The sequence below is a fragment of the Canis lupus genome, chromosome 1, assembly GCF_048164855.1.
Source record: "Canis lupus baileyi chromosome 1, mCanLup2.hap1, whole genome shotgun sequence".
NCBI classification, from domain to species: domain Eukaryota; kingdom Metazoa; phylum Chordata; class Mammalia; order Carnivora; family Canidae; genus Canis; species Canis lupus.
The window spans coordinates 89,449,022-89,475,667 of record NC_132838.1 but is presented as its reverse complement, the minus strand read 5'-3'; the positions used below and the strand labels follow the sequence as shown (position 1 = coordinate 89,475,667).

Sequence of the window (26,646 nt, the reverse complement as noted above, 5' to 3'; positions counted from 1 at the left end):
GTCAGATGCTTAACCAACTGAGCCACCCAAGTGCCCCTGTGTGTTTGTTTTTGCAGTCTGTTTATCATTCCCAGAAAGTATATATTAACTACATTTTTTTTTTCTCTAGAAACTCAGGAAGTCACAGGTTTATCTGAATCTTTTATTCTGACTTTTTAATTTGGCTACAAAGAATAAGAGAAATCGAGGTCTTCTGTGGTAGGGTGACTGGCAGTGAGTTCAGGCCACTGAGAGCAGTTACAGTGGCAGATGGGTGGATAAAGAGCATGCACCATCCCCCGGTCTCTTCTACCTGTAGTGTCCAATCAATAGAGCCAAGTATGGATGGGCTCCTGGGAAAGCATGGCCAAGCATGCACTCCCCAGACCTGCAGCCTCAGCATCACCTGGAACTTGTTTAAAAATGCATATTCTTGGACTCCACCCCAGATCAACTGAATCAGCAGCTCTGGAAGTGAGACGGAGCATCTGTTGAACAATCCCTCCAGGTGATTCTGAGCGCATAATTGTTTGAGAACCACTGACCTGGCACATTACTTCCCATGTTACAGTGATAATCTTTCTGATAGATAACCAAGTTTCATTCTTGGAGTTGTTAGATGCTTTGTGCAACTAATAAAACCCCAAATGACTTTATAAATTAATACCTAAAATTTTATCTAGCAACTAAATTATACATGACACTCTGTGAGATATTTTATAATATGGAGCACATAAGTAGGTCTTCATATGTACTATAGGTACTTTCATGGTGCCATCAATCCTTTTGTTCATGGATGATTTATTATAAGCATGTTATATCTTATAATTAAGACACAATGAGGTCTTTTTTCACCTTTTTCCTCGGGAGTAGGAAAGCCAGCATTGTCCATACCCAGTATTTGTGTCTTTGACCTCTACTCTCTGTGCCAGGGTAACAACACCAGTCCCTGCATGGCAGACACATCACTGGGTGGAGAGGAATACCTAGCTAACTGACCCTACTTAGAGGAACTCTCTGTCACATTTAAAATACATCATTTTATTTTTTTTTTCAATTTTCATTTATTTATGATAGAGAGAGAGAGAGAGAGAGAGAGAAGCAGAGACATAGGCAGAGGGATAAGCAGGCTCCATGCACCGGGATGCCCGATGTGGGATTCGATCCCGGGTCTCCAGGATCGCGCCCTGGGCCAAAGGCAGGCGCCAAACCGCTGCGCCACCCAGGGATCCCTAAAATATATCATTTTAAAGGATATATAGCTTTTATTTATTTTTTTTGAAGATTCTGTTTAATTTTTTTATTTGAGAGAGAGAAAGAGAGAGCACAGTGTTGGGGGGGTAGGTGGGCAGACTAACACCGAGCAGGGAGCCCAGTGACTCAGTCCCACAACCCTAAAATCACGAGCCAAAGGCAGACACTCAACCGACTGAGCCACCCAGGTGCACCTGAAACATGTATAGCTTTTAAATGTCAATATGACATGAAGCATTTGATTCAGACAAGAATTTCTTTTAGCAAACACTGTATTGTTTGTTTAAATAACAGATGTACTCTGGGTATATTTACATAAGGACAGAAGAAACATATATGGGCCTTGCCTCAGTTTCCTTATCTAGGCTGTTTCTTCATTCGTTTAACAAAGCGATTGGAGCCAGCGTTTCTCAGTGGCTATTTTGGATAAGACAATTCTTTGTGTAAGACTGCACACTTCAGGAATTTTGTCACCCCCCAAGGCCATGCCAGTAATATCTCCTTATTACCCTCACAATCAAAATGCTCCCCCAAAGTGATGAGTAAATTCAATATCTTGATCATGGTGATGGTTTCATGGATATAGACACCTATGAAAATTAACAGACTGTACCTTATTATATGTCAGTTATACCACAATAAAGCTGCTAGATAAAATACCCTCCCCATCCGCCCGTACTTCTATACCTGCCTGGAGATGGGCGGGGGGGTAGGGGGGCAGCAGCAGGACTGTCCCTGGTTGTGAGCAACTAAGCATTCTGAAGTGTCTGATGGCTCTAACATGCACTGAATCTATCTGGGTCATGAAGAAAACTAATTGCTTAGGGTACCTTGAGATGTTCTAATTCACTACCATTGTGAAGCTGCAGGATCTGTTTCCCTTGGCAACAAAATGCATTTGTTATTTATTTATTTATTTATTTATTTATTTATTTATTTATTTATTTATTTATTTATGTATGTATGTATGTATGTATGTATGTATGTATGTTAAAGTAGCTCAACGTTATTTTTAGATAATACATATTTGTTCTACAGATGATTTCATTTTGTAGATGGAAAGCCTCTGGACTTGAGATTTGAAGGATAATGTAAAATCCCTTTCAACGATCTAATTGCATGATCTTCCAAAATCAAAGTAGAGGAGTAAAAGGACTTTGCCCATATCTTAATCTTTTGACCCTAGGTTCTCTGCTGTGATCAGAAACTTAGTTATAAATTTTCATGTATAAGTGAAGAAGAAAGAGGATGTTTCATAATGTTTTGCCTTGTAAACATGAACCTCAGGTGGCAAAACTTAGGAGTACCTACTATGAGCCACCCATGGTTTTATTGATATAATATTTATATAACATGATATTAAATTATTGTTTTTACCTTTCATCTTTACCAAAAAACAAAAATATCCATTTTACATAGGAAGTAGATAAGGCCCTGAGACAGTAAATGGCTTTACCCAAAGCTGTACAACCAATAAATGGTAAAGGCAGGATTTGAACTCAGGGTGGCTGTCTCCAGAGTTTTGCGTTTCCTTACACTGTGGCAAGAAAGCACAGTAACAGGATTCCTACTTTTTTGAATCAGAAAAAGTATCCAGCTTTGACCTCAAAATTATCAACCTAAAGCTGTCTCTCCAGGCCCTCAATAAGCAGCTGTAATACTTCTCCACTTTTAGAGCCCCCATCACTGTCTTCCCTGTAAGGGAAAATACAGCTTGAAAGCTGGCACTAAAAATGTTTATAATTTTCCATATTCAAGAATAATCATCTACCTAAAGAATTCCTAAAAGTCTTCTGCATTTTAATCTCTTCACTTAAAAAAAAAAATCTCTTCATTTATAAAATGGAGTTCAGTTTGACAATAAGGATCATTGCAGAACACAAATTGCCCGTAAGTTTGATGTCTGCACTCTTTGGGATTTATGTGAATGGCCAAGGGATACCGTCATTGAGCAGAAAATTACTCAGAACTATTGTCAGGGTGAAACATCTTTCTAAATGGCAAGCAAACATACTGGTCAATGGTTCATATGAGCGTTGTCAGATTTCAGTGCTAGATATTATGGTTTTGATAGGTTAGCGAACTACCTGCATTTCAAGTAATGTTGATGTTAACTCATCTGAGAACCTATCTTTATATACCATGGGTCAGCATAGTACAGCCCCTAGGATAAATATGCCTCCCTGTCCCATTTTGTTAATAAAGTTTAATTGGAACACAGCCATATCCATTCATTTACATGTTGTCTGGAGCTGAGTAGAGCTCTAAGTAGTTGCAACAGAGACTCTAAAAAGATTGACAACCCCAGCCAGTACAGATATTCTGTGCCAAGCCTTATATAAGTAGATGTGGACAACACATAAGACTGCTAGAATAGTCCTCCCTGCTTTAAAGAGGATTTGTGGCCAATGCTGGACAAGTCAAAGAGTATGATGTCCCTTCAAGTCAAAGCTCTCTAAATATTTGTTCAACATTTAAGTAGTGGGGATGGGGAGAGACGGATTTCCTATTAATAAAAGGTACATGCCTCTTCCTTTAGTTCAAAATAAAAGGTTTAGTGCATGTACTGAATATTACATAACATTTTAACTTATCTAAAATTGCCTTCAAAACACGACTTCCCAGGGTGGTACCAACTGCTTGGGAGGTTTGGCATTTAGACAGTCATTGATATCACGTGTTCCCGGTCAATGACAGCCCACAATACATTATTTGATTTTGAACTTTAAGCTGCTTTCATCTACTGATTTTTAAAGACTGGCTGTCAGCCAGCTGGCCTCAAAAGATGGTGCGGCCTTGCATTGCACGAGATAGCACATGTCTCTCTGTGTGCCCGAAGTGCTCGGCAGGAGGGTGACACCAGCAAGGAGTGTGTCTTTGGCTTTGTTTTGCTTTGTTTTCCCATTCAAGAGCACTAATTTGGCAAGAGAGAGGGGACCGATTGAAATTTCACTGGTTAAATCAAGAGTCATAAGGGACTCCACTTGCCTGAAATGGCAGAGGAAATTAATAACACTTAAGTCAGCTTCTACATACCCTGACTTACAAAGGTCCAATTTGAAGAGTAGGTGCCACCATTAATTTGTTACTGGACTATAGAGTCCCTTGTCCCACTGTATTGCTGCTCAAAGTTTGCACCATTGGTACATTTAGACAAAGCACCCTCCAGTTACCCTGCTTCTTGTCGTCATGCTTGCTATGATGGCTAATTTTATATTTCAATATGACGGCCTAAGGGATGCCTGATAACTGATAAAACATTATTTCTGAGTGTGTCTGTGATGATTTCTCCAGAGGAAATTTGCATTCAAATCAGTACATTGACTCAAGAGTACCTCAGTGATTTGTTGTGGGCATCATTTTATCTGTTGAGGGCCTTAATGGAACCAAAAGGTAGAGGAAGAGCAAATTTGCTCCCTGCTTGAGATGGACAGGCATCTTCTCCTGCCTTCAGACACTAGCATTCCTGGCTCTTGGGCCTTCTGACTCAGACCAGAACTTAACACCATTGGTTCCCCTGGTTCTAAGACCTTTACATTTGAGCTGGAATTACACTACCAGCTTTTCTGGGCCTCTAGCTTACAGACGGCAGGTCATGAGACTTCTCACCCTCACTAATCACCCAGGAGTTGCTGGCCAACTCCTTTTGCCAACAGGCTCCAAACCCACTACTGACAGATACAGTTTGAAATCAATGAATTCACCAAATATAAAGTGCTGCCTTGAAATCATCAAAGCTCTGGCTCTCGGCTCCCAAACTGAACCCCTTGTGTGTCCTGGAAATGCTAAAAATAGTTTCACCTTACTACTTAGCACCAAATCTCTCCTCCCAGCAGCACCCCAAATAGTGCTAGGTTATCAGGCTGTGAAACCACAAAGCTAAGGTGTTCACAGTCCATACAAATGGGAATGCTCATGTGGCTAACCAAGCTTCTGTAAGTAGAATTCTGCCCACCTGACCCTCCAGTGGGAGGTCCTCCTGGAGAAGAGCTGGTGTGTGTGGGCAGGGGGTACCCTGAAGCCTGTAACCGAATCCTGAAAAGGAAGACTAGCCTAGGAATGTCAAGTTTAAGTTAAGGCATTCCTGTCTATTTCAGACTTCCGCTGGTCTCGTGTGAATCTAATCTCCCAATTTTATTTGTTCCTGACCAGCTTAGGCCTTACTTTCTCTTCTTGGATTTTGATTTTTTTATCTACTAAAATGGCAAATGCCAGGTGATGGCTAATGATCCTGCAAGCTTCAACAGTGTCTAATTCTAAACATCTGTTGTCATCAAGAAACACATATTTTTAAATTTAAGATGAGCCATGGCTTTGGCCTTAACAGTAGAACTCTCCTCAGAAGAGGTGAATATCAGAATGTCAGAAATTGGTCCGTGATCAAACTTTCTGGTGAAACAAGAGAAAAGGAGCAAAATAAACTACTGTTCTTTATCCAAAGGTTTTCCTTTCCTTTATGGAGTTAACGTACACTTTCCCTTATAATTTGATAAGTCTAGTACTTTGAATTTGCTTAATTGTCTAGGTAATTTGCTTAATTGCTTACTTAACGAGAGAAAGTTGGAAATCCCATGTTGGCCTCCAAATTTTTGTTATTGAAATTTGACCAGCTTTACAGGATCTGAACATCTGGAACCATGGCTCAGAACCTCACAGCCAAAATTTCCAAAACCTCGTTTTTATGCCAAGACAGGAGAACTTTATTTTCCCCTCAGACACTACATAAATGCATTGAAGGAGCATGATATAAAACTTGAGTTGTGAAGAGGTCATTTTTGCACAGTATGTGTAGATGCTGGGCACGGTCTCCTGATGGGTACCACCAGGCTCCGGCAAGGAGAGCCCGTAGGGGCTTCTGGTGGGACTCTTCCACTGGCCAGTGGACTGATGTTCATGGCAGCTGTGTTTATCTGCATTTTAGCTAAGCATGTCATACATGAGCCAAGGGCCCCTGTGCTGGATTCTGCAGGCCAGCACCTACACCCACACCCACAGCCAGCAGATTGCCAGTCTGTGACCTCTAAAAACCCTGGTTGCTATCTACTGGCGGAGCTGTTCTGCACCTGCCATTTGGTCCTGCTGTCATGCACTGTAACTCTGGGCAAACTCCGGTGCCCATTAATCCCATTTCCTTTAGTAAAACTTCATTCATGTCCAGCTGGCATTTGTTACTCACTGGAGCACCTTAACACAGAGAAGCAAACCGTTCTGCTGGGGTGTATGTGTAAGGTTAAAGCTTTTAACCCAAGACCTTTAAAAAATATACTGTGAATGGTAATACATATAAAAGGGTTTATTCTTATACGGCTTTTTCAAAGAAATACTGTAAAAAGTCCCTTTCATCCTTGTGCCTTTTACCCAGTGTCCAACTCCAGTGAACACTGTTGCTAGTGGTCTGTTAATCCTTCAAGGATTTTTTAGGCATATCCATACCCCACCAAATTTATTTTCTTTTTGTATATAAGTGGTGGATGATATACACAGTATTCGGCCTCCTGCTTCTTTCACTTAATTTATCCTAGAGACCTTCCATGTCACTGTGTAATAAACCTCCTCATTTTTTTTTTAGTAGCTAGATAGTATTCCAATGTGTGCCTGAACCATAAATAATCTGACCTACCTCTTCAGAGACAGACAGAGCTAGTTTGCTTCCAACCTGTCCTTACAAATAATGCTAGAATGAATAACCCAGTACACATATGTTGTTTTGTACATAGGCTAGTTTATAAATTACAGGCATGCATTTGCTGGGTCATAGAGTTACGTACATTTGTAATTTTGACAGAAGTTGTGAAGATGTCCTCCATAAAAAGATACCACCTTACTTCCCACTAATAATGCTCCAGGGCACCAAATTCCCCTGAGCTTTACCAAAATTTTGGATTTTTGCCAATCTCCTAGATAGTATAGTCTCAGTGACATTTAATTTGCATTTTTTATGTTATAAACGAGCTTGAGCATCTTTTCATATGTTTCATTTATTTATACATCCATTTCTGTGAAGCGCTTGATCATATCTTTGGCTGCTGTTGTTTTTTTTTTTTTTTTTTTAATTAACTTTTTGGTCTTCGACTTTGCTGTATATGAGAGCTCTTTATATTAGGGGATCAGCCCTTTGTGATACAAGTTGCAAATATTTTCCCATTTTGTCATTTTCTTTTATTGCTTTTTTTTTTTTTTCTTTTTTTTTAAATACTACCTGGTCAACTCCTCCTCCATGTGAAGTATTCAAGTCTGGGCTGTTTGCCATCATCATACAGCCTTGATCATCCAAACATATGAGGGTTCTCCACATTCTAGGCACCTGGCCACTCACATTTCTGTTCACTTTGACATTGTACCAGGGCTCAGGAAACACAGCTTGTAAATGGCAGAGGTGAAACTTGGACCCAGGCCTCTCTTGACTATAAGGAGTCTGAGCATCATCACCATCACCACCACCCTGGCTATTCAGCATAATTTAAGAGAATGCAAGCTGGTCTTCTGTTAATCAAAGGAAAGTAAAAGTCCTAAGATAAAATCTACTAGGAAAGAAACAAAGAGTGGTGATATGTTATGACTCACTACTTGGGGAATGTTCCCTTCCATCCGTGCAAATAGAGAGATTCAAGATTGTGTAATGTCAGTAAATAATTATTAGTTCATGTATGTTAATGATGCCATGAAGAAATTTTTACTCTGTGTAATGCCTATGATGAGTATCATGTCTACTCCCTCTCCATTTTCTCCATTTATGAAAATGTATGTTATTAACTGTCCCATACAGGCAATTGACACAATGTCTGTATCTCATTGTGATCCCAACCTAGCTAGATTATTTTTTCATTCTTAATGATTTGGCAGATTTTTCTACCAGCTGTCAGTGTAGATACCTACAGAAGTAAATGTGCCCTTTCTCATCCCAGATACATCCTGTGTGTGTACGTGGCTGTCTGCTCTCCAGGAAAACATCACACTATCCTTTTTGCACCATGACTGAGTGAACCAAGTAGTCAGGGGGATGTGAATCCAAGGGAAAGTGTCTTAGTTGATGGTTTCAGGGAAAGGTGAGCAGCCCAAGAAGCTCAGAGTAACCACAAATGAAAATAATGATAAATACTCTATCTTTACTGATAGAGTCTTGGGCCCTCAAATGCATAAGAATAAGCCATTAAAAAAAAAAAAAAAACAAAACTGGGAGCACCTGAGTGACTCAGTGGTTGAGTATCTGCCTTTGGCTCAGGGCGTAATCCCAGGGTCTTGGGATCAAGTCCCGCATGGGGCTCCCCACAGGGAGGGAGCCTGCTTCTCCCTCTACCTGTGTCTCTGTCTCTCAGGAATAAATAAATAAAATCTTAAAAAAAAAAAAAAGAGAGAGAGAAAAACAAAATTTCAGGGACGCCTGGGTGGCTTAGTCGGTTAAGTGTCTGACTCTTGGTTTTGGCTCAGGTCGTGATCTCAGGGTTGTGAGATCAAGCCCCATGCTGGGCTCCACTCTTAGCAAGGAGTCTGCTTGAGACCCTCCCTCACCTGGTCCCTCTGCCTCTCCCCCTCTTCCCATGCACTCTCTCTCTCTCTCTCAAATATTTTTTTTTAATCTTCTTTCTTAAGAAAAACCCCAAAGATGTAGACCATTGGGTTTTATTCTTTGAACGTTGAAGGTAATGTAATGCGCTGTAAGGAATTAGTTACTTTGATCGTGGGAAGTAGAAAAGGGAGAAGAGAGTGGAAGAAATAAGAAATTGGCAACACTCTTAGCCCTTGGAAAGCAGCTCACTTCAAACCCAAGGCATCGTGCTGACTTTTACTTGGCTTGCAACAGTGAGGAAGGATGTCAGAGGCCACTTTGAGCCTTGTTGATTTTTACCCCTTATTTCTGCATAGCCCACATTTTCAAGCTACTGCATATCTGATGAGCTCCAGAATTATTCCTTTTGACAATCCCGGAGGACCTATAACTGAATACATGTCCCCTTAAAGTCTCAAAATAGAGAATAAGGGAATGTTCAGATGTAATGCCTGGGCAGTGCATACATATTATGAATATTCAACTATACTTGCTTAGGGAAATGGAAACTATTCAAATAAGCAAGTGATTCAGGGCCATTCTGCACATTGAGCTGACACAATAAGAGGTGACTGCTCTCATCCCAGGCAGACCCAGTTCCTGGGCCATTCCCCTAAAGGGCAAGCTTAGTCTCTAAAGATAAGATGTATTATCTGCTGCTGGTCCCTAACAGCACAAGCCAACTACTTCCTCTGGGAGTCACCAGAAGAAGCAGTCATCTGTGACCATGCAGGAGGAAGAACTGGCTATAGTAGATATATTGAATAGATAACCTTCTAAATGGTCCTCAAGAGTGATTTTTTTTATTATGGTGATTTTTTAAATTAATCAAATGATTTTTAAAATTCTGATGTAATTAACATACAGTGTTATATTGATTTCAGGTGTTCAGTGTAGCGATTCAGTAATTCTATACATTACTCAATGCTCATCATAAGTGTACCCTTAATCCCCATCACCTGTTTCACTCATTGCCCACCACCATCACCTCCCTTCTGGTCACCATCTGTTTGTTCCCTATAGTTAAGAGTGTTTCTTGGTTTGTCTCTTCTGGGTTTTTTTTTTTTTTTTGTCGTTGTTGTTATTGTTAATTCCACATATAGGTGAAATCATATGGTATTTGTCTTTCTCTGACTTAAGTCACCTAGCATTATACTGTCTAGATCTATTCATGTTGTTGCAAATGGCAAGATTTCACTCTTTTTATGGCTGAGTAATATTCCATTGTGATATAGAGAGAAATACCAGTGATTTTTTTTACCTTACTTCTTGACTTGAGCCTAAGCTTCATGTAAGAATCAACTATACTGTTGTAGCATTATCTTGAAAACCCATCCTTTCAATTAAAAAATGCTTATTGTCAATGATCTGTCAGGTAGTGATACAAAAATCCAACTGCCTTGAAAAAACTTCAACTGTAGTAGATTCCAAGTGTTTGTTGTATGCTAAAAGCCTTTTAATTTGCACAGTGTTATTTGTATCCACAAAAATCAGACCAAGACAAAGTTATAGAGTCTTAATGTCCCATTTAGAATGTGGCAAAAAGAGAACTTGAGCCTCTCTATAAAATTGTATGCATCTACTGCATTGTTCTTTTCACAATGAAAACTTTAAGTATAGATAAATTAGGTGGCTTGTCGGATGTCATGTGAAATGTATTACAGTTGTAGTCAGAATAAAATGAAGAATAAACATCAAAATTCAGACTAGAGGACGCCTCTAAGGAGAAAGAGGGTTTTATGATCAATAAAAAGTGGAGAAGGCAATTCAACTAAATAGATAATATTTTATTTCATAAGCAGCATTTTGGCTCCATGAGTAGTCACTGGTTTATTTCTTCATACTTTTCATGTGTCATCAATATTGCACAAAAATTTTTAAAGATGAACCCGGGAGAGGGAGAGAAAAAGATAATGATGTATCTGGGAATGGAAATACAATTTTAAAATCCCTAAAATATTTAAGGTCTCTTTTCCTATAAATATGGATGTAAGAAAGAGTTCAGATTCAGGACTCCTCTCTTTCTGGTTTGATGATTTTGCTAGTGACATATTTTTAAAATTATTTCACTTCCACTTTGAAATGTTTAGCCAATATTCATGGCCAAAAAGAATATGCATTTTTCAAATTATTCCATGCACTAAGCCCTGGATCTTGTACCTAAAGTATTACAACTGTGAGTTCACTGGGAAAGATGGAAAATCACAGGCGCAGATGGATGATGAAGAGTTTTCAGGCTGGAGACCCACTGTGATTGGTAGGGAATGTGATTGGTAGGGAATGCCTGCTTGGAGTGGCCCCCTCTGAGTTAGCATCTGGTTTTACCTGATGGCCATTGCCCTTTGTGACATGAGCTCAGAGAGACCCACAATTGGGGTATGTTTTCCTAGCAGGGAAATTGGCTCAGGACCCATAGAGCTAGTATTTGAAGTCAAAATTGTCTTTGCTAATAATGTTCTCTCTCTCTCTCTCTCTCTCTCTCTCTCTCTCTCTTGCTGTTTTTTTATTTTTATTATTATTTTTTTAACTGCAGTGAAGGGAGCAATCTGACCCCAGCACATCATTACCCAGACTTCAGATTTAAGACGTATGCTCCACTAGCATTCCGATATTTCAGAGAACTTTTTGGTATCAAGCCTGATGATTACTTGGTAAGAACCTGTAAATTTTCCTTCCTTCTCCAGAAACGTGTGATATAAACATTTGTCTCATAGCAACAGTGACAAGTGGCTTGTGTCTCTTATTTTATAAAGCTCTGGAGCATAGTAAAAGGTCCAAGTTTCATAATGATGATAAATTTAGCTTCAGAAAATGTGATTGGGCTCTGCTGCATTTACTGATAGCTACAAAATCTGCTATGGTAATTGATATTTAAATAATTGTGGGATTGGTTGCTACTCTAGATCATTATTCCAACAGATATATTATAATTAGTTCTAAATACTCCTGTGAATTTTGCTGATTGGATTCTATTTGAAAGCCTTCCTATTTTAATTGCCTTATTTATACCATTTGTCTCAAACCTGCCTTGGCCTACGGCCAGTTTCACCTTGACCTACAGCTTGAATGCCTTTTCCTAGATGCTAGGGAGTTTTGTTCTCAACATCTCCTGATGCAAGCTCTCTTTAAATGTCTTTTCATTTGGTGCAAGGACCTATTTTATCCTTGGAATTGTCTTTTCTCTCCATCTTTCTGGCACGTGGCAGGATGAACACAACAGCCTTTTGTGAGGTAGTCTGATGTGACCTCAGATTGTTACCTTATTCCTGTTCAGGGAGCCAGGAACTTCCTTTTTGTTTCAAGAGGAAAATGGTTTATTTCGTAATTTGATCACTGTTAACACCCTGGGGCTCTTCAAAATTGGTTTTCAAGAAGCTGTAGGAAGGATGCCATCAAATATTTATTGTTCCCCCCATTCTGAATGATCTTAATAAGACTCAAGCCAGATCCTGGAATAAAGCTTTGCAGAGGAAATATGGCAACATTTATCACTTGGAACAAAGAGTATTTAAACTGCATTTTATAATTTAGGTTAAGATGTACATGATAAAATTCAAAGCTGATTCTATTCTGTGCTGATGAAAACCCATGTGTGACCCTCTTCTCTTTTTTTTTTTTTAAGTTTTTTTTTAAACTCCAGTTAACATACAGTGTTCTGTGAGTTTTAGGGGTACAATATAGTGAATGAGCAGTTTAATACATCACTTGATGCTCATCACAACAGGTATACATCTTAATCCCCATCACCTATTTTCCCCATCCCTTGCTGCCCCCCCTAACTTCTTTAGTTGGGCCCTGAGAAACTCCTATGACTTCTGCCCGATGAGATGATACTGGTTCCTCAAAGCACGTTAACAAATCTGCACAGAGCAGTGGGAACTGAATAGTAAACCCCTGGCATCCTGCTGCCCTAGAATGTGTACCTCCAGGTAGCTTTCTGCCTTATGCCCCTCTGAGATGTCGGGTGTCTCTACCCAGCACTTCCAACCTACCCTCACCTGCTTCTCCAGTACACAAAGCTGCAAATCTAGGGGAGGGGACATGGGTGGGTATGGAAATGTACTAGAGAAGATTCTTTGGTTTCTAACCATTCTGTGATCATTGAGCATCACTGTCATTTGGGAAATGTGCTTGGGGAACTCAGTGGGGTCTTGATACTTTATTGAAAACCATACTGTGCTCTGATCTCCTGCCACACATTAGAAATTAGTGGATTCTCCTACTGAATTTCCTTGAGCTGTTTTTAGCCACTAAGATGCCATATACTTGTACTTCATAAGACAGATCCAGTTAGTGTGATGACACGTCTTCCTGTCTGCCCTTCACCCTCCTGTGATCATTGAGCTGCAGGCTGAGAAGCCCACTCTTGCACTCATTCTGTCTCACAAAATTGCTTTCTTGGGGGAAGGCTTTTTCCTGATCAACCACACACACAGCTTATACAGTCTCCTAATGAGAGTTTAAACTGGCAAGAGTTACTTCCGTCATGAGATTAGAGTATTTACAAAGGAGCACAGGAGACTAAGTTGATGGCTTCTCAGAGCAAAAGTCTTCCTTCATGTAGCTGGCAAAAGGTAAATTAATTGATGAGGTACTTTGGACACTTACTGTAACAAAAATACTTGGCTACTAATCAGAGGGATGCTCAAAAATTGTAAGTCATGACACTTAGAGAACTTAGAATGATGATTTGTTTGTGTGGGAGAATCACCAGCTCTACCAGGCAGTAAATAAAGAGACTACAGTACAACAGTAAATGCCCAAGGATTTTGAAGAAGGGAGGGGATCTCTCTCTGTTACACAGAGGATGAGGGGGGCTTCTTATGGATGTGAAATGGTTTCACTGTGACTGAAAAATTAGAAGCGATTTGATGAGGTGGAAAAGAAGGGAAGCATATTCAGGGGAGAAGATTGGTTTTAGGACTGTGGGACCACAGATGCAAATGCATTACATGTTTAGAAGTACTTTGGATGGATGGACCAACATGGCAGGAGGGGAAGGTTTGGGTCAGGAAGTTAGAAAGACAGGGTCAGATTATACAAGTGTTTTGTTTTTGTTTTTAATTATAGGAAATTGGTGAAATTTAAAGAGCAATTACATATTTGATTATGTTGAGGAATTTGATTTTTGGTGGCCGGATGGTATTATGGTTCAGTGGGAGTCATTGTCTTTTTGAGACACACGCCCAAGTATCTATGAGTGAAATGAGTTGATGTCTGGGATTTGCCTGGAAAGAATCTGAGGGAAGCAGGCAGAGTTATAGCAGAAACAACATTGGCTGGGAGTTGATCATTGTCGAAGCTGGAAGAGAGACATATGGATGTTAATCACACAATTCTGTTTACTTTTATGTAGTTTTGAAATTTTCCATAATAAAAACTTAGTGGAGGATGTAGGGAGAAAAAGATAGGACCAAGTAGGTCAGAGTGCTTTTGTTTGACTTCATTTTCCATTTCCCTATAACTGGCCCCGTGTCTGGGATCTACAAGAAACAGAAAAAGGCCCTGTAGCTGAACATGGCTGCCAGGTCCCCAGTGGTTACTGCCACCTCCCCGCCCTGCATCTGAGACACCCACTGGAGACACCCCCAGCCCAGAAGTGGAAGTTCATCTCCAAACCACTCAATGTGAAGACCCCAGCCAGTGATGTGAAGTGTGGCAGATGAGGAAAGTGTTTTTTACCTGACATGACATGCTTCCCAGAATTAGGTAAAACCCTGACTTTCTAGCCCAACCATTCATTGTAGATGAGCAGCCTAAAGCTGGGGTCAGAGAGGTACCCAAGGTTATCCACATTGATGGGCACAGAGCCCATCACAGACCAGAACAGGGATCCCCCCAGCTGTCCCCCTGTGTGTTATTCTGTTCACCAGCTGACTTCCTGGCCAATGTGCCTCAGACTGCTCATTAAATGTGATCTCAGCATAACACGCCCTCAGCCATCAGACTATGAGCTGTGATGATCCATTCTGAAGCATCTAAGCCCAAGGAGCCAAACACCCCTAACAAAGCATTTTTTAGGAGAGTTAAGCCCAAATAAAGCACAGGAGAAACAAGTAAGACCTCCCTTTAAAAAAAATAGATAGATGATAGATAGATAGATAGATAGATGATAGACAGATAAATTATAATAAAATAAACTGTGTGAAGGAAAAAAAGGACCATTCAAAACGAAGAGTACATCCATCCTGGCATCTGTCTGAATGGGGCTCATCAAACCCAAATCTGTGAAGATCTACGGATCTAAAAGGGGGGAGAGGGTAACATTATATAGTGATTGGTGACTCCACAGAGAGGTTTAATATTGGATCCCTGTGGTATGTGTGCATTTCTACTTAGTCTTGTGCTCTTGTGTCTGAATTTTAGCCTGAATTATTCTGTTTACGTTCTTGGTACCATTAAGATTCACCACCCGCATGCCGATTGCAAATTTCATGTTGGAACATGCATAATTTGGATTGTGAGGCGCTTGTGTATGCGCAGCACAGTGGCATGACTGCACCTCCTTCCTTATTTGTTCCAAAATAAACGCCTCCCAAAGGAAGGCCAAGGGACCCGGAGCATTTTTGCCCATCTCTGCTTGGGCAGCAAGCCTTTGGTTTGACTTCCTTCTGCCCCAGGTGCCCAAGTGTTCCAGAATCCAGGGTGATTCATAGGACATCCTTCTAGACTCACAGCCCCCAAGAGAGAACAGGGGTGACTATTTCACACTATCAAGGGGAAGAAATGGCAGGAAGAATGATCTCCAGGGCACCGAGAAAGTTTACGTTGTTCATTTGCCTTGGCAGGGCCCAGCTGGGTTGTACTTGGAGGCCTTTCCAGTGGGGATTGTGGGGAGGCCCTGCAGGAAATGGAAGGGAGAGAACGAATGCATTGCAGCAGCTTGTGCGGAAGGCAGGGCCCCCAGGAAGGTGCACAAGACGCAAGTGTACATGGGGGGCTTTGTTGATTGAGGCTAATTCAGATTTTCCCATCTCGCCTCTTTATTTGCTCATCCACAGCAACTTCTCAGAGAAGGTCGCTTAGCACAGAGCATGGTAACCAAGGTCTAGGGTGCAAAATTACAGGTAATAACGGTAGTGTTCCTGGTCGGTATCGTAGCGCCAGTTGGCAGCGCACTGGTGCTCTGCCAGCAGTGACCCTCCCCGCACCGGGTTATTAAGTGTCAAAATAATTTTTTGCCATGCACGTTCATTTATAAATTTATATAGGACGCTTTGACAAGTAACCAATGAAATACTTCCCATATAATGTCACTGCTTATAGAAGAATTTGAGACTTTAATTGGAAGCAGATGTTCAGGTCTGAATCCAGTTTTCTCTAGACAGCTCTTCCTGAATCACCCCCTAATTTCTCTATTTGCAGCCTCTAATTTCTGCATTCTGTGTTGTTGTTGGACTTTCACAACATTGACTCCTATCCGTAAGAAGGTTCTGTGCCAGGAATTCAAAGCCCATAATAGAAAGAATCAGGATTCCACAAGAGCCTGAGCGGGGCCTGCCTTCCCTCTTCATAAGACCTTAGGGTGTTGACACCTTTATTTTCTGGTGTCTCAAATTCCTGAATATACAAAAGACGTGGCTTTTTTTCTTGACTCACTAACAACGTCCGAGTGTGTCTTTGGGGAGCCCTCCGGTCGCTGGAGTTGGGCTGAACCCCTTAGTATGTCCCAAGGCACAGCCAGCTCTTCCTCACCTGAAAGGTGTAAAGGTGTGTACTGCACGCTGTCTGCCCCGCTCCCCTACATACGGTCACGCAGAGAGGACGAGGAACAGCAGTCGCTAAGTGGTCACCCATTGCCAGAGGTTTTGAAAGCATCCACTTTATTTATTTATTTATTTATTTATTTATTTATTTTTTGAAAGCATCCACTTTAGAAACTTCCAGCTGCTTTCATGGAGCTGTTATTGGCTTTGTTTTAGAGATGAGGCTCCTTGGGCTCTGGAATCCCCAGGCACTTAATCCAGGTCACTCACATAAGTGGGCACTGATAGAGGCATGCTTTTTTAAAAAAATAAATAAAATTTAAAAAGGTGGTTCCAGAGGTGCCTAGGTAGTACAGTGGGTTAGGTGTCAGACTCTTGATCTCAGCTCAGAGCATGATCTCAGGGTCCTGGGATCGAGGCCCACCTCGGGCTCTGTGCTCAGCGTGGAGTCTGCTGGATATTCTCCCTCTGCCCCTCAGCCCCTATTTCTCTCTCTCTCTCTCTCTCTCTCTCTCTCTCAAATAAATAAACCTTTTGAAAAACCACAAAAAAAAGGTGATTCCAAGGCCTGTGCCCATCCCACTGATGAGCTTTCCACCCAGATCCTGCACGCACAGCAGAGAAGGCACTGTCTGCTTCCGCGGGCTCTCACGCATCCTGTTTGCGGCCGCGGGGCAGTGTTTGTTTTGCTTCCTAACCTCTAAGTCACCCACAACGGCTGAGGCTCTGACGCTGCTCATTGAGAGGCGAGCCAGCAGGAAAGAGAAGTGGAAGACGGAAGTTGCCGTGACTTTGAGAAAGGCGGCACACAGTTGCTTCTTTCTTTGCTCAGAGCATTTTGATTCCCTGATCCGTGTGCTGCCAAAGCAAGATAATTTAAAGTCGACATCTGGAAACTGCCTTTTTGTTGTTTCTCTCCCACTTTCTCCCTTCTCCTTCCTCTTTCCCCCCACTTCCTACTCCCCTCCTTTCATATTTTTCGGTGCTGGGGGTTGTTAGTTGATAAACACAGAGCTCCATAACCCAAAACTGACTTTGCTGCTGGGTTTGGGGCATTTTCGGGGAGATTGATAGCCCTTCTTCACTTGGTGGTAGCATCCAGCCACTTGTGAGACAAAACGTTGTTTAAAGCCTACAGTGTACAAGGCACAGATCGTGCAGGGTACCACGGCGTAAGATTCAGGTAGTCTGTGCCCTCACCGAGTTCTGCAGTCTGATGGGGACTCGGAATAAGAAGCCAGCACCGAAGGTTCCCTGATGAGAACGTCCATTGCCAGGAAGCAGATGATCTAGACTCATGGGACCAGTTTTCCGGAGTAAGTGCTGCCCAGCAGACACTGAAAGCCAAAGTCACAGAGCAACTTCCCCACTGTGCAACGGTGGCTACTTGGCATAGCAGACGGGAGCTGTCCTCCACTCCAGATCTCCCTCCAGCTTTCAGCTCCCTTAGAGAAAAAGTCACAGTCCTGCAGTGGCCTGTGCTGCCCTATGCACCTGCTCTTTTGGCTCATTCTCTCAGCTCTGCTGACTCACTCTGCTCCAGCCACTGGCCCCCTGGCCATGCCTTGAACTCCCCAGGTCTCAAGACCATCGCATCTGCTCTCTCCTCCCCCAGCCAGCCACAGGCCTCTGCTCAGATGCCCCCTTCCCAGCGTGGTTTCCAGTGACCAGCACTACTGAAAATTCATCACAAACCAGCCCTCAGGCACTGCTGGCACTCCAGCCCCTTTCCATGCCCCATTGTCTCCATAGCACTCATCACGGTCCGATGTACAATTTATTTCCTGCCTGTTTTCTCCTGCTAGGGTCCAAGCTTTCATGAGTACCTGGGACATTACAGATGCTCAAGAGAAGTTTTCTCAGTGTTAAATGCATACATGAATGAGGTATAGCCAGCCTGATGAAGAAGGAAGAGGTGGTTTTCGGTAGAGGAAAATGTAGAATCCCAGGCACTGAGAGTCTGGCGCATTTGAGAAAAGGGGAAGTAGCTTTCTGTAAGTAGAGCTCGATATTAAGGGGGGAAGTGATGAAGGAGAAGGCTGGAGAGCAGGGCTGGGCCACTCATGGCCTTGATGGCTCTGGTAGGAAATCTGGGTGTTAATCTTCTAACCAGATGGTAGAAACCACTGAAATATGTGAAGGCATTGGAGGATATGATCAGATTGGTGTTTTAGAAAGATCTCCAGGGGCACCTGGGTGGCAGTTGGTTAAGCATCTGCCTTCAGCTCAAGTCATGATCCCAGGGTCATGGGATCGAGCCCCACATTGGGCTCCCTGCTCAGCGGGGAGTCTGCTTCTCTCTCTCCTTAGCTCTTGTGCAGTTGTGTACGCTCTCCTCTCTCTCTCTCTCTCTCTCCCTGTCAAATGAATAAATAAAATCTTGAAAAGAAGGAAAGAGAAAAAAGAAAAGATCAATCTTCCGTTTCCTGGTGGAAATGCACGAGAGAAGTCAAGAGTGGATAGTTGAAGCAAGGTGGAGTCTTCCATAGTAATGAAGGCATGACATGAAATCAGTGAACTTAGCATATGAGCAAAAGAGATGGCATGAAGGGAGTAGATATAACAATAGTCTGGATGTGAAAGGCGAGGAAATGGGAGGCATCAAGGGTGATGCCCGAGTTTCTGGTTTGGGAACAAAAGAAATAACGTTTCTATTCTCTAAGATAGGGAAAAGAGGGAGAAGATAGAGATTGAGGGGAAGCAGGTGATCTAGAGTCACCACGTATAGTTGTGCAGGGTGTGCACTGCCCAAGAATACCTGGCTAAACTGAAGTAGAGACTGGAATCCAGCCCTTCATCTCATCAGCCTTATATCTGACCCAGAGCTACATCTGCCAGAAGAAAGAGTAACTCTTTCTAGTTACTGCAAAAGCATCACATGGGCTGACCATAGCCCTGAAATGAATTTGATTCTGAACTTGTTACACGTGAAGTGCTTGTGATGTAACCAGATAGAGATATCTATTTAAAAGTCAGGCGTACATGTCTGGAGCCTTTGAAAGTGATCTGAGCTGGAGCTACAGCTGTTAAGAGTCATCTCCTGATTGAAACCATGTGCGGATGACATCTTATGGGAAAGTAAATAGTGAGAAGAGAATAGGTATTGGTGTTGACATGACAAATACACGGTGTGAGTCATACCTTCAGTGGTTATGTTAGGGGCACTTGCTGGAAACAGAGCGCCATAGATCACAGCAGTGTTTGCATTATTTCATTGAACAGATGTGATGATTGGTTCTGTCATATGACATGGGAGGGAGGGTGATGGAAGGGGAAGGCATTTCTGTTTCTCATAAAAATATTAGGTTAAAAGGATCAATTAAATTCTTAGAAATCTCAAAGGGCCCTCTTAGTGTACGTGAACCCTCCATTGAAAGCTCATGGCAGAGAACGTCCTGTTTCAGAATGATCAAAACGTGTAATCCTGTGTTTTTCCTCCTTGGAAGCATCATATACAGTAAATGTATTTTTTTAATCTTTAAAAAAAATTTTATTTAAAATTCAGTTTAACATATAGTGCATTAATTTCAGGGTAGAATTCAGTGATTCATCAGTCACATATCACCCAGTCACCCAATCCCCCCCCAACCCACCTCCCCTCCAGCAACCTTCAGTTTGTTTCTTAGAGTTCAGCATCTCTTATGGTTTGCCTCCCTCTCCATCTTCATCTTACTTTATTTTTTCCTTCCCCTATATTCATCTGTTTTGTTTCTTAAATTCCACATATGAGTGAAATAAATCATAGGGTATTTGTCTCTCTCTGATTGACTTATTTCACTTTGCATCATACCCTCTAGTTCCATCCACATTGTTGCAGATGGCAAGATTTTATTCTTTTTGATGGCTGGGTAGTATTCCATTTTATATATAAATATACACCACATCTTCTTTATCCACTCATCTGTTGATGGACATCCAGGCTCTTTCCATAGTTTGGCTGCTGTGGACATGGCTGTCATAAACAGTGGGGTGCAGGTGCCCCTTCGAATCACTATGTTTGTATCCTTTGGATAAATACCTAGTAGTGTATTTTTAATTGTTAATTTATTTACTCTTGTAGTATTCCATCTGCAGTGAACCTCTAATAGAGCTGTCTAACCCTGGAGCCAGTGGATCCTTGTTTTTTGTGACCAGTGATGATGAATTTATCATCAAAACCGTTCAGCATAAAGAAGCTGAATTCCTTCAGAAGCTACTGCCAGGCTATTACATGGTAAGTAACCATCCATAATTGAAACTCCTGCTTGAGATTTAATTACTTTCCGTAAGTTTTTTCCCCCCTGTGCTTTTTACAGTGACCCTGCAGCATGTTTCTTTCTCTTTGGTGAGCTTTGTTTTGCATTTGGATTATACCATGACCGTTGTTGAATAGATTTTACAACATACGGTAGAACTGTTAGTAGAGCATGTTTCACTCACACAGTTCTGGGTTCAAAACCCAGCTCAGCCATCAGCAAACTGTGTGACCATAAGTAAGCAATATAACCTCTGAGCTTTAGTCTGAACAATCTTTAAAAGCAGAGAAATACCTTTCTTAAATAGTTGTTGTAATAAAGAAAGAATATGAGGTGTAAGATAAAGGAAGCAGTGCATTACCAGGCTCTTATGCACCCGGTACATAGTCATGATATGAATTCTTAGCATTCATTGAGTGCTAAGCTATATGTGAAACACAGCTGTAAAAATATTATTTAATTCCAAAATCTGCTGGAGATTAGTCACACATATAAATATAGGAATCAGGAATCTAAATAAAAATCTCAGTGGATAGCATGCACAGATTTACGAGGTTTGATCCTGAACAAAACTGAGAAATATTTTTTAGAGCATGTTGTCTACTTTATGGTTGAGAAAACAGAACACCCAGAAAACAAAGAAAAATGCAGCCAAATAAAATTCTTTGCCCAGAGATACATATTACTAATTTCAGTGTATGTCCTTTCTGATGTATTCTATTCATACACACATTTTTAAATAATGTAAAATTGACATCAAACTGTCATTGCACTTTACTAACCTGCTAAATGAGCAAATCTTAAATGTGTATACTTCTAAGCTTAGATAGATTAGTCTCTTGTTCTAGAACTCCATGGTCCAATATGGTAGTCATTAGCTATATGCAGCTATTAATTTGAAATTAATTAAAATTAAATGAAATTTTAAAACTTAGCTGAACAAGTGGTTTATCCCAATCATATAAGCTAGTATAACAAATAATATGATTTATCCAGTCAAAAGAAAAAATATGAACATGGTGTGGTAATCCAAATAAACGTTGAATAGAAACAAAGGCATTCAAAGTCAACATCTTCTCCTGCTTAAAATCCTTTCAATTGGCAGGGAAGTTTTAACATAAATAAATACATGAACACACACATATTATGCATTTATCAGTCTCCAAGAATTGCAAAATACCTCATGGAGAACAAGAGCCCTTTTGTTGGAAATAATAGAAAAAAGATAAGGATGCCCCTCAATCAGGGTCCTTTTGATGTATTTGTAAGAATTTCTACCAATAACTTGAGTACAAAAAGAAATAGCAAAGTAAAAACACTCTTCTCTTGTGAATGATACAATTAAAAATGAGCAAAACTTTAAGAAAATTAACCAACAGCTTCTAGAGGTAATGACAGTCCAGCAGATTTGCAGGATATGAGATGCATCTACGTGATCCCTGGTATTCCATTTTGTAGATCATCTAGAGTAGGAGATAGAAGGGAGAAAATGAGATCCTATTTGCGATGACAATAACTTACACTGAACATTATTAAAAGAATAAAGATACAAATGAATGAAGACTTACTATCATTCTGTTAGGGAATGCAAGTTATAGGAAGTACAATAGGGCAGGCTGGGTGGCTCAGCGGTTTAGCACTGCCTTCGGCCCAGGGCGTGATCCTGGAGTCCTGGGATCGAGTCCCACATCAGGCTTCCTGCATGGAGCTTGCTTCTCCCTCTGCCTGTGTCCCTACCTCTTTCTCTCTGTGTGTCTCTCATGATTAAATAAATAAAATCTTAAAAAAAAAAAAAAAGGGAAGTACAATAATGTGTGAGCAATAACCCCAAGAGAATTTTTGTAATAGGAACTCTAAAATACTTGAGTCTGTAAAAACAAATAAACTACAAATTGTTGTTGAAGGACATAAAATAAGTTCTGAAATAATGAGACACACATTGTTCCTGAACTCAGTATTATAAAGATGCCAGTTCTCCCAAATCGTTTCATAAATCTGATCTAACTATAATCAAAATGCTATTAGGGCTTCTTCTCCAAGAAAATACTAAATGTCAGATGACACTGGTCCTGCGAGGACAAGGAGTGGATCCCCATCACCGAGCTGGGCCATCTGTTGAAGAACATGAAGATCAAGTCCTGGAGGAGATCTATTTCTTCTCCCTACCCATGAATCTGAGATCATTGGCTTTTTCCTGCGGGCATTTCTGAAGGATGAGGTTTTTGTAGACTATGTTGATGCATTGGCGACTGCTCCCCCTCGGCCAGGGACCACACTACCACCCTGGGCAGCTTTGCCAAGGCCACTTTGGACGCCATTCCCAAGACCTACAGCTGTCTCCCCCGTACCTCAGGAAACAGACTATTCACCAAATCTCCCTCTCAGGAATTCACTAACCATCTTGTCACAACCCACACCAGAGTCTGTAAAGAGGACCAGGCTGCTGTAGCCACCACATACTTTATAGGAGAAAATTAACGTGAACTAAGTCTGTGTTTAAAAAATAAATAAAATAAATGCCTGGTAGGATTTTTCCCTGAATGGATTCATTTGAAAGTGAAAACAAAACAAACAAAAGAAAGTGAAAACAAGTATCGTTTTAAGAGCGTTTAAAAAAACAAACAGTTGTAGAATTAGACAAAACATTTCTGATAAAGAATTAAAATGGTGAGCCTGCTGTAACATATACCAAAAATCTATAAACGTATACTAATATTTAAGATATTAATATAGAGGCCCCTGGGTGGCTCAGTGGTTGAGCATCTGCCTTCAGCTCAGGTCGTGATCCTGGGGTCCTAAGATCGAGTCCCTCATCGGGCTCCCCACATGGAGCCTGCTTCTCCCTCTGCTTGTGTCTCTGCCTCTCTCTGTGTGTCTCTCATGAATAAATAAAATCATTTTAAAAGACAAAGATATTAATATATTAAAGAATTAGTACAGTGCTAGACAAATAAGTGAATTCAGACAATACCGTATTTCAGATCTTTCACACACAAAAAATAATTCCATATGGAGTAATGACCAAAACTGTTAAAAACTTTGAAGAAAAATGGAAGAAATTGATAACCTTGGGGGTATAGAAAGCTTTGCCAAATAGGAAGCAAAAAGAAAGCACAGAAAGGACATAAATGTGACTACATCAAAAGGCAAAAACATCTGTATAACAGAAAAAACACCAGTCACAAAATTAATGTAAGCCGATAGAATACTTCTAGAATGATGAAAAGTGGGAACAGTAGTAAAAGCCAGAAATCGGGAGGATAGTGGAGAGTAGAGAAACTTTTCGTAATGTTAAAGGCTTACTTACCTCCAGCAAACTTTTTAACTTCTCTCCTGCTTTTAAAGTGAAACAAAGATAGGCATGTATTTTTTTATTTGTATATTCAAAAGGACAACATACTGAAAAAAAAATACCCCACAGAGAATAGGAAAATGACAAATATCCAGAGGATATCGAGAATTCCAACAATAACAAAGCCTACAGAAAAACAAGGGTTTTTCTGTAAGAGGATATTAACACAGAGGATAATAACACAGAATTGTCTCTGAAATGGCTAAAAATACATGCAAAATGTGACATTTCTCTAATAATCAGTGGTATTCCAATTTTTTAAAAAATGAGTTTCCTTTTTTTTTTTTTAAACCAGTCATGCTAACAAAGATCTTAAAGCCCGATACTACACATCACGGATGAAGGGTGACAAGAAATACATAATCTTACAAAGTGTGATTGTAAATTGGTCTGCCCATTTTGGAAGACACTTTTTCAGAGGCTATTAAAATTTTAAATGCTCATCTCTTTCACCCCAGCAGTTAATTTTCTTTGTAGTCCCCTTAGATCAGAGTCTCGCATGGCACTAATCAATTCTTTGCCTGGTTAGTTGAATCTTACTTGGGACTCTCTGTTTTCAGTTCAGCAACTTTTAATGCTGTGGGTTTAGAACAATGAAAGTGCTATTCCAATGAGCCAACTTAAGAACCAGATCCAAAAGAGTGATACTTTAGTAATGGCCATGAATAAAGATAATCACACTTCATTTTTAATTATCATATTAGATGAAAACACATATTTAACACTATTATTTTGTGAAAATAGGAGAATTAACAGGTTTGTTTCTTTTTTCTCTTTTTTAGAATTTAAACCAGAATCCAAGGACCCTTTTGCCAAAATTTTACGGACTGTATTGCATGCAATCAGGGGGCATTAATATCAGGATTGTGGTAATGAACAATGTCTTACCGCGCTCCATGAGAATGCACTTCACTTATGACCTGAAAGGCTCCACTTATAAGCGAAGAGCATCCCGAAAGGAGAGAGAAAAATCCAACCCCACGTTTAAGGACTTAGATTTCCTGCAAGACATGCACGAAGGGTTATACTTTGACACAGAAACATACAACGCGCTCATGAAAACACTTCAGAGAGACTGCCGGGTAAGGAAATGGCATTACTGTCATTGCCTTTGGAAAGGCATCTGTGATATTGTAACCTCGAGAAGGAATGTCCAGAATGGACATGTGGAATCCCATCATTGACAGTCCCGGAACCCATCCGAGCTTCCTTAATATTGAAGGAATTGGTGGATGATAAGGGAACTATCTGGGGTACCCGTGGATTTTACTAAAAAAACTAAGTCTGCTTTCTTTGGTCAAATGAAACAAGAATTTGGGTTTTTTTCTTCTCATCCTCTCCTGTGGTTAAAGTGGAGGGAAAAGAAAGGTTTAGGTTTAATGCAGTGATTAGCTAGAAAAGCCATATACAAACCTTTTCACAAGTTAAGATTCCAGCCAAGGGAGAGAAGTTGAAAGAATTGATAAGAAGATCCCCAGACACTCAGTGTGGTTGCAGAAGCAAGAGGCAAGCAGTACATTTGCCTAAACTATTTTGGGAGATCAGATCGGATCTCGACAAAGCAAAGGCCATAATATATGCAAACTTAGCCAGAGTGGCTGTCCCAAGTTAGGAGGAATTCCTAGACACCCCCCCACCCCAACCTGCAATTCTTAGTATCCAAATAATAAGACCCAGAACCTGGGAAAGATTTTTCCAATACGGTGAGTTTACAGAAAGTAGATTTCCTTGGAGAGAAAGATGAAAATGGAGCTCTATGGCTTCTGAAGAACGCTGATTATGTGATGAACAAATTCTCAGAAACAGCATTTTGTGGCCCAGGTGCACTTGGGAGAACCATCTAGATTCCCAGCTAGGTTGGACATAGTGGAGATTCACTGACATTGAGCCCCAACCTGGTCAGGGTGGTTAGGACCTGGTTCCTGGGAAGTATGAGGCATGTGGCTTTTAGCACGTACTGTGGCTTTCTGGACCTTAGTAGGCCGGGACAGCTGACCTGCATTGGTGTAGATGAGAAGGAGGTACAAACCCTTGATGCGAAACACAGTTCTTTTTATGGGTCTTTTCTTTCTACGTGTTATGGTGTGCATGAGAATGCACTAAGTGTGTCATTGGCATGGTTTGTTGCATTGATAGAGATGTTATTTCACAGCTCCTATTCCTAATATCTCACATGCCAGGCAAGCCTGATATATTTTTTTTAACGTACATTTCATTTAATTTTCTCAGCACCCATCTGAAGTATGCGTTGTTCATATTCGCATTTTAAATTGGGGGATAATGAGGCTCTTAAAGAGGTGAAGGAACCTGCCCAGCATTACTTATTAGCAAGTCAGTGGCAAAGCTCACACCTGTTTGGGTCCAAAGTACGTGCTCTTAACAATTACAATGTAAAGGTTCACTGTAAGGATTTTTTTTTTCTTTTAAAATTATCTTTTCAGAAGTCAGGGGAAGAACAGTGGGAACGAAGCAAACAAAAAAAATGTCCAGCTGTGCTATTCAGATATCTGGGTGGATATGAATGATTCATGTTTTTCTTTAAAAAAGAAAAAACAAAACACACACGCATTTTAG

The 26,646-nt window shown here is 40.8% G+C and overlaps 1 protein-coding gene across 6 annotated transcripts in view; it reads left to right on the top strand.

Moving 5' to 3' along the window:
- PIP5K1B (phosphatidylinositol-4-phosphate 5-kinase type 1 beta) overlaps positions 1–26,646 on the top strand; it is a 299,006-nt gene that overhangs the window by 162,306 nt on the left and 110,054 nt on the right. For all 6 annotated transcript variants that reach the window (XM_072838944.1, XM_072838954.1, XM_072838961.1 and 3 more), the window contains 3 exons: positions 11,313–11,430; positions 20,546–20,698; positions 24,855–25,154. In XM_072838944.1, coding sequence (XP_072695045.1) covers positions 11,313–11,430; positions 20,546–20,698; positions 24,855–25,154 — 571 coding nt within the window. The remainder of the gene's footprint in view (positions 1–11,312; positions 11,431–20,545; positions 20,699–24,854; positions 25,155–26,646) is intronic.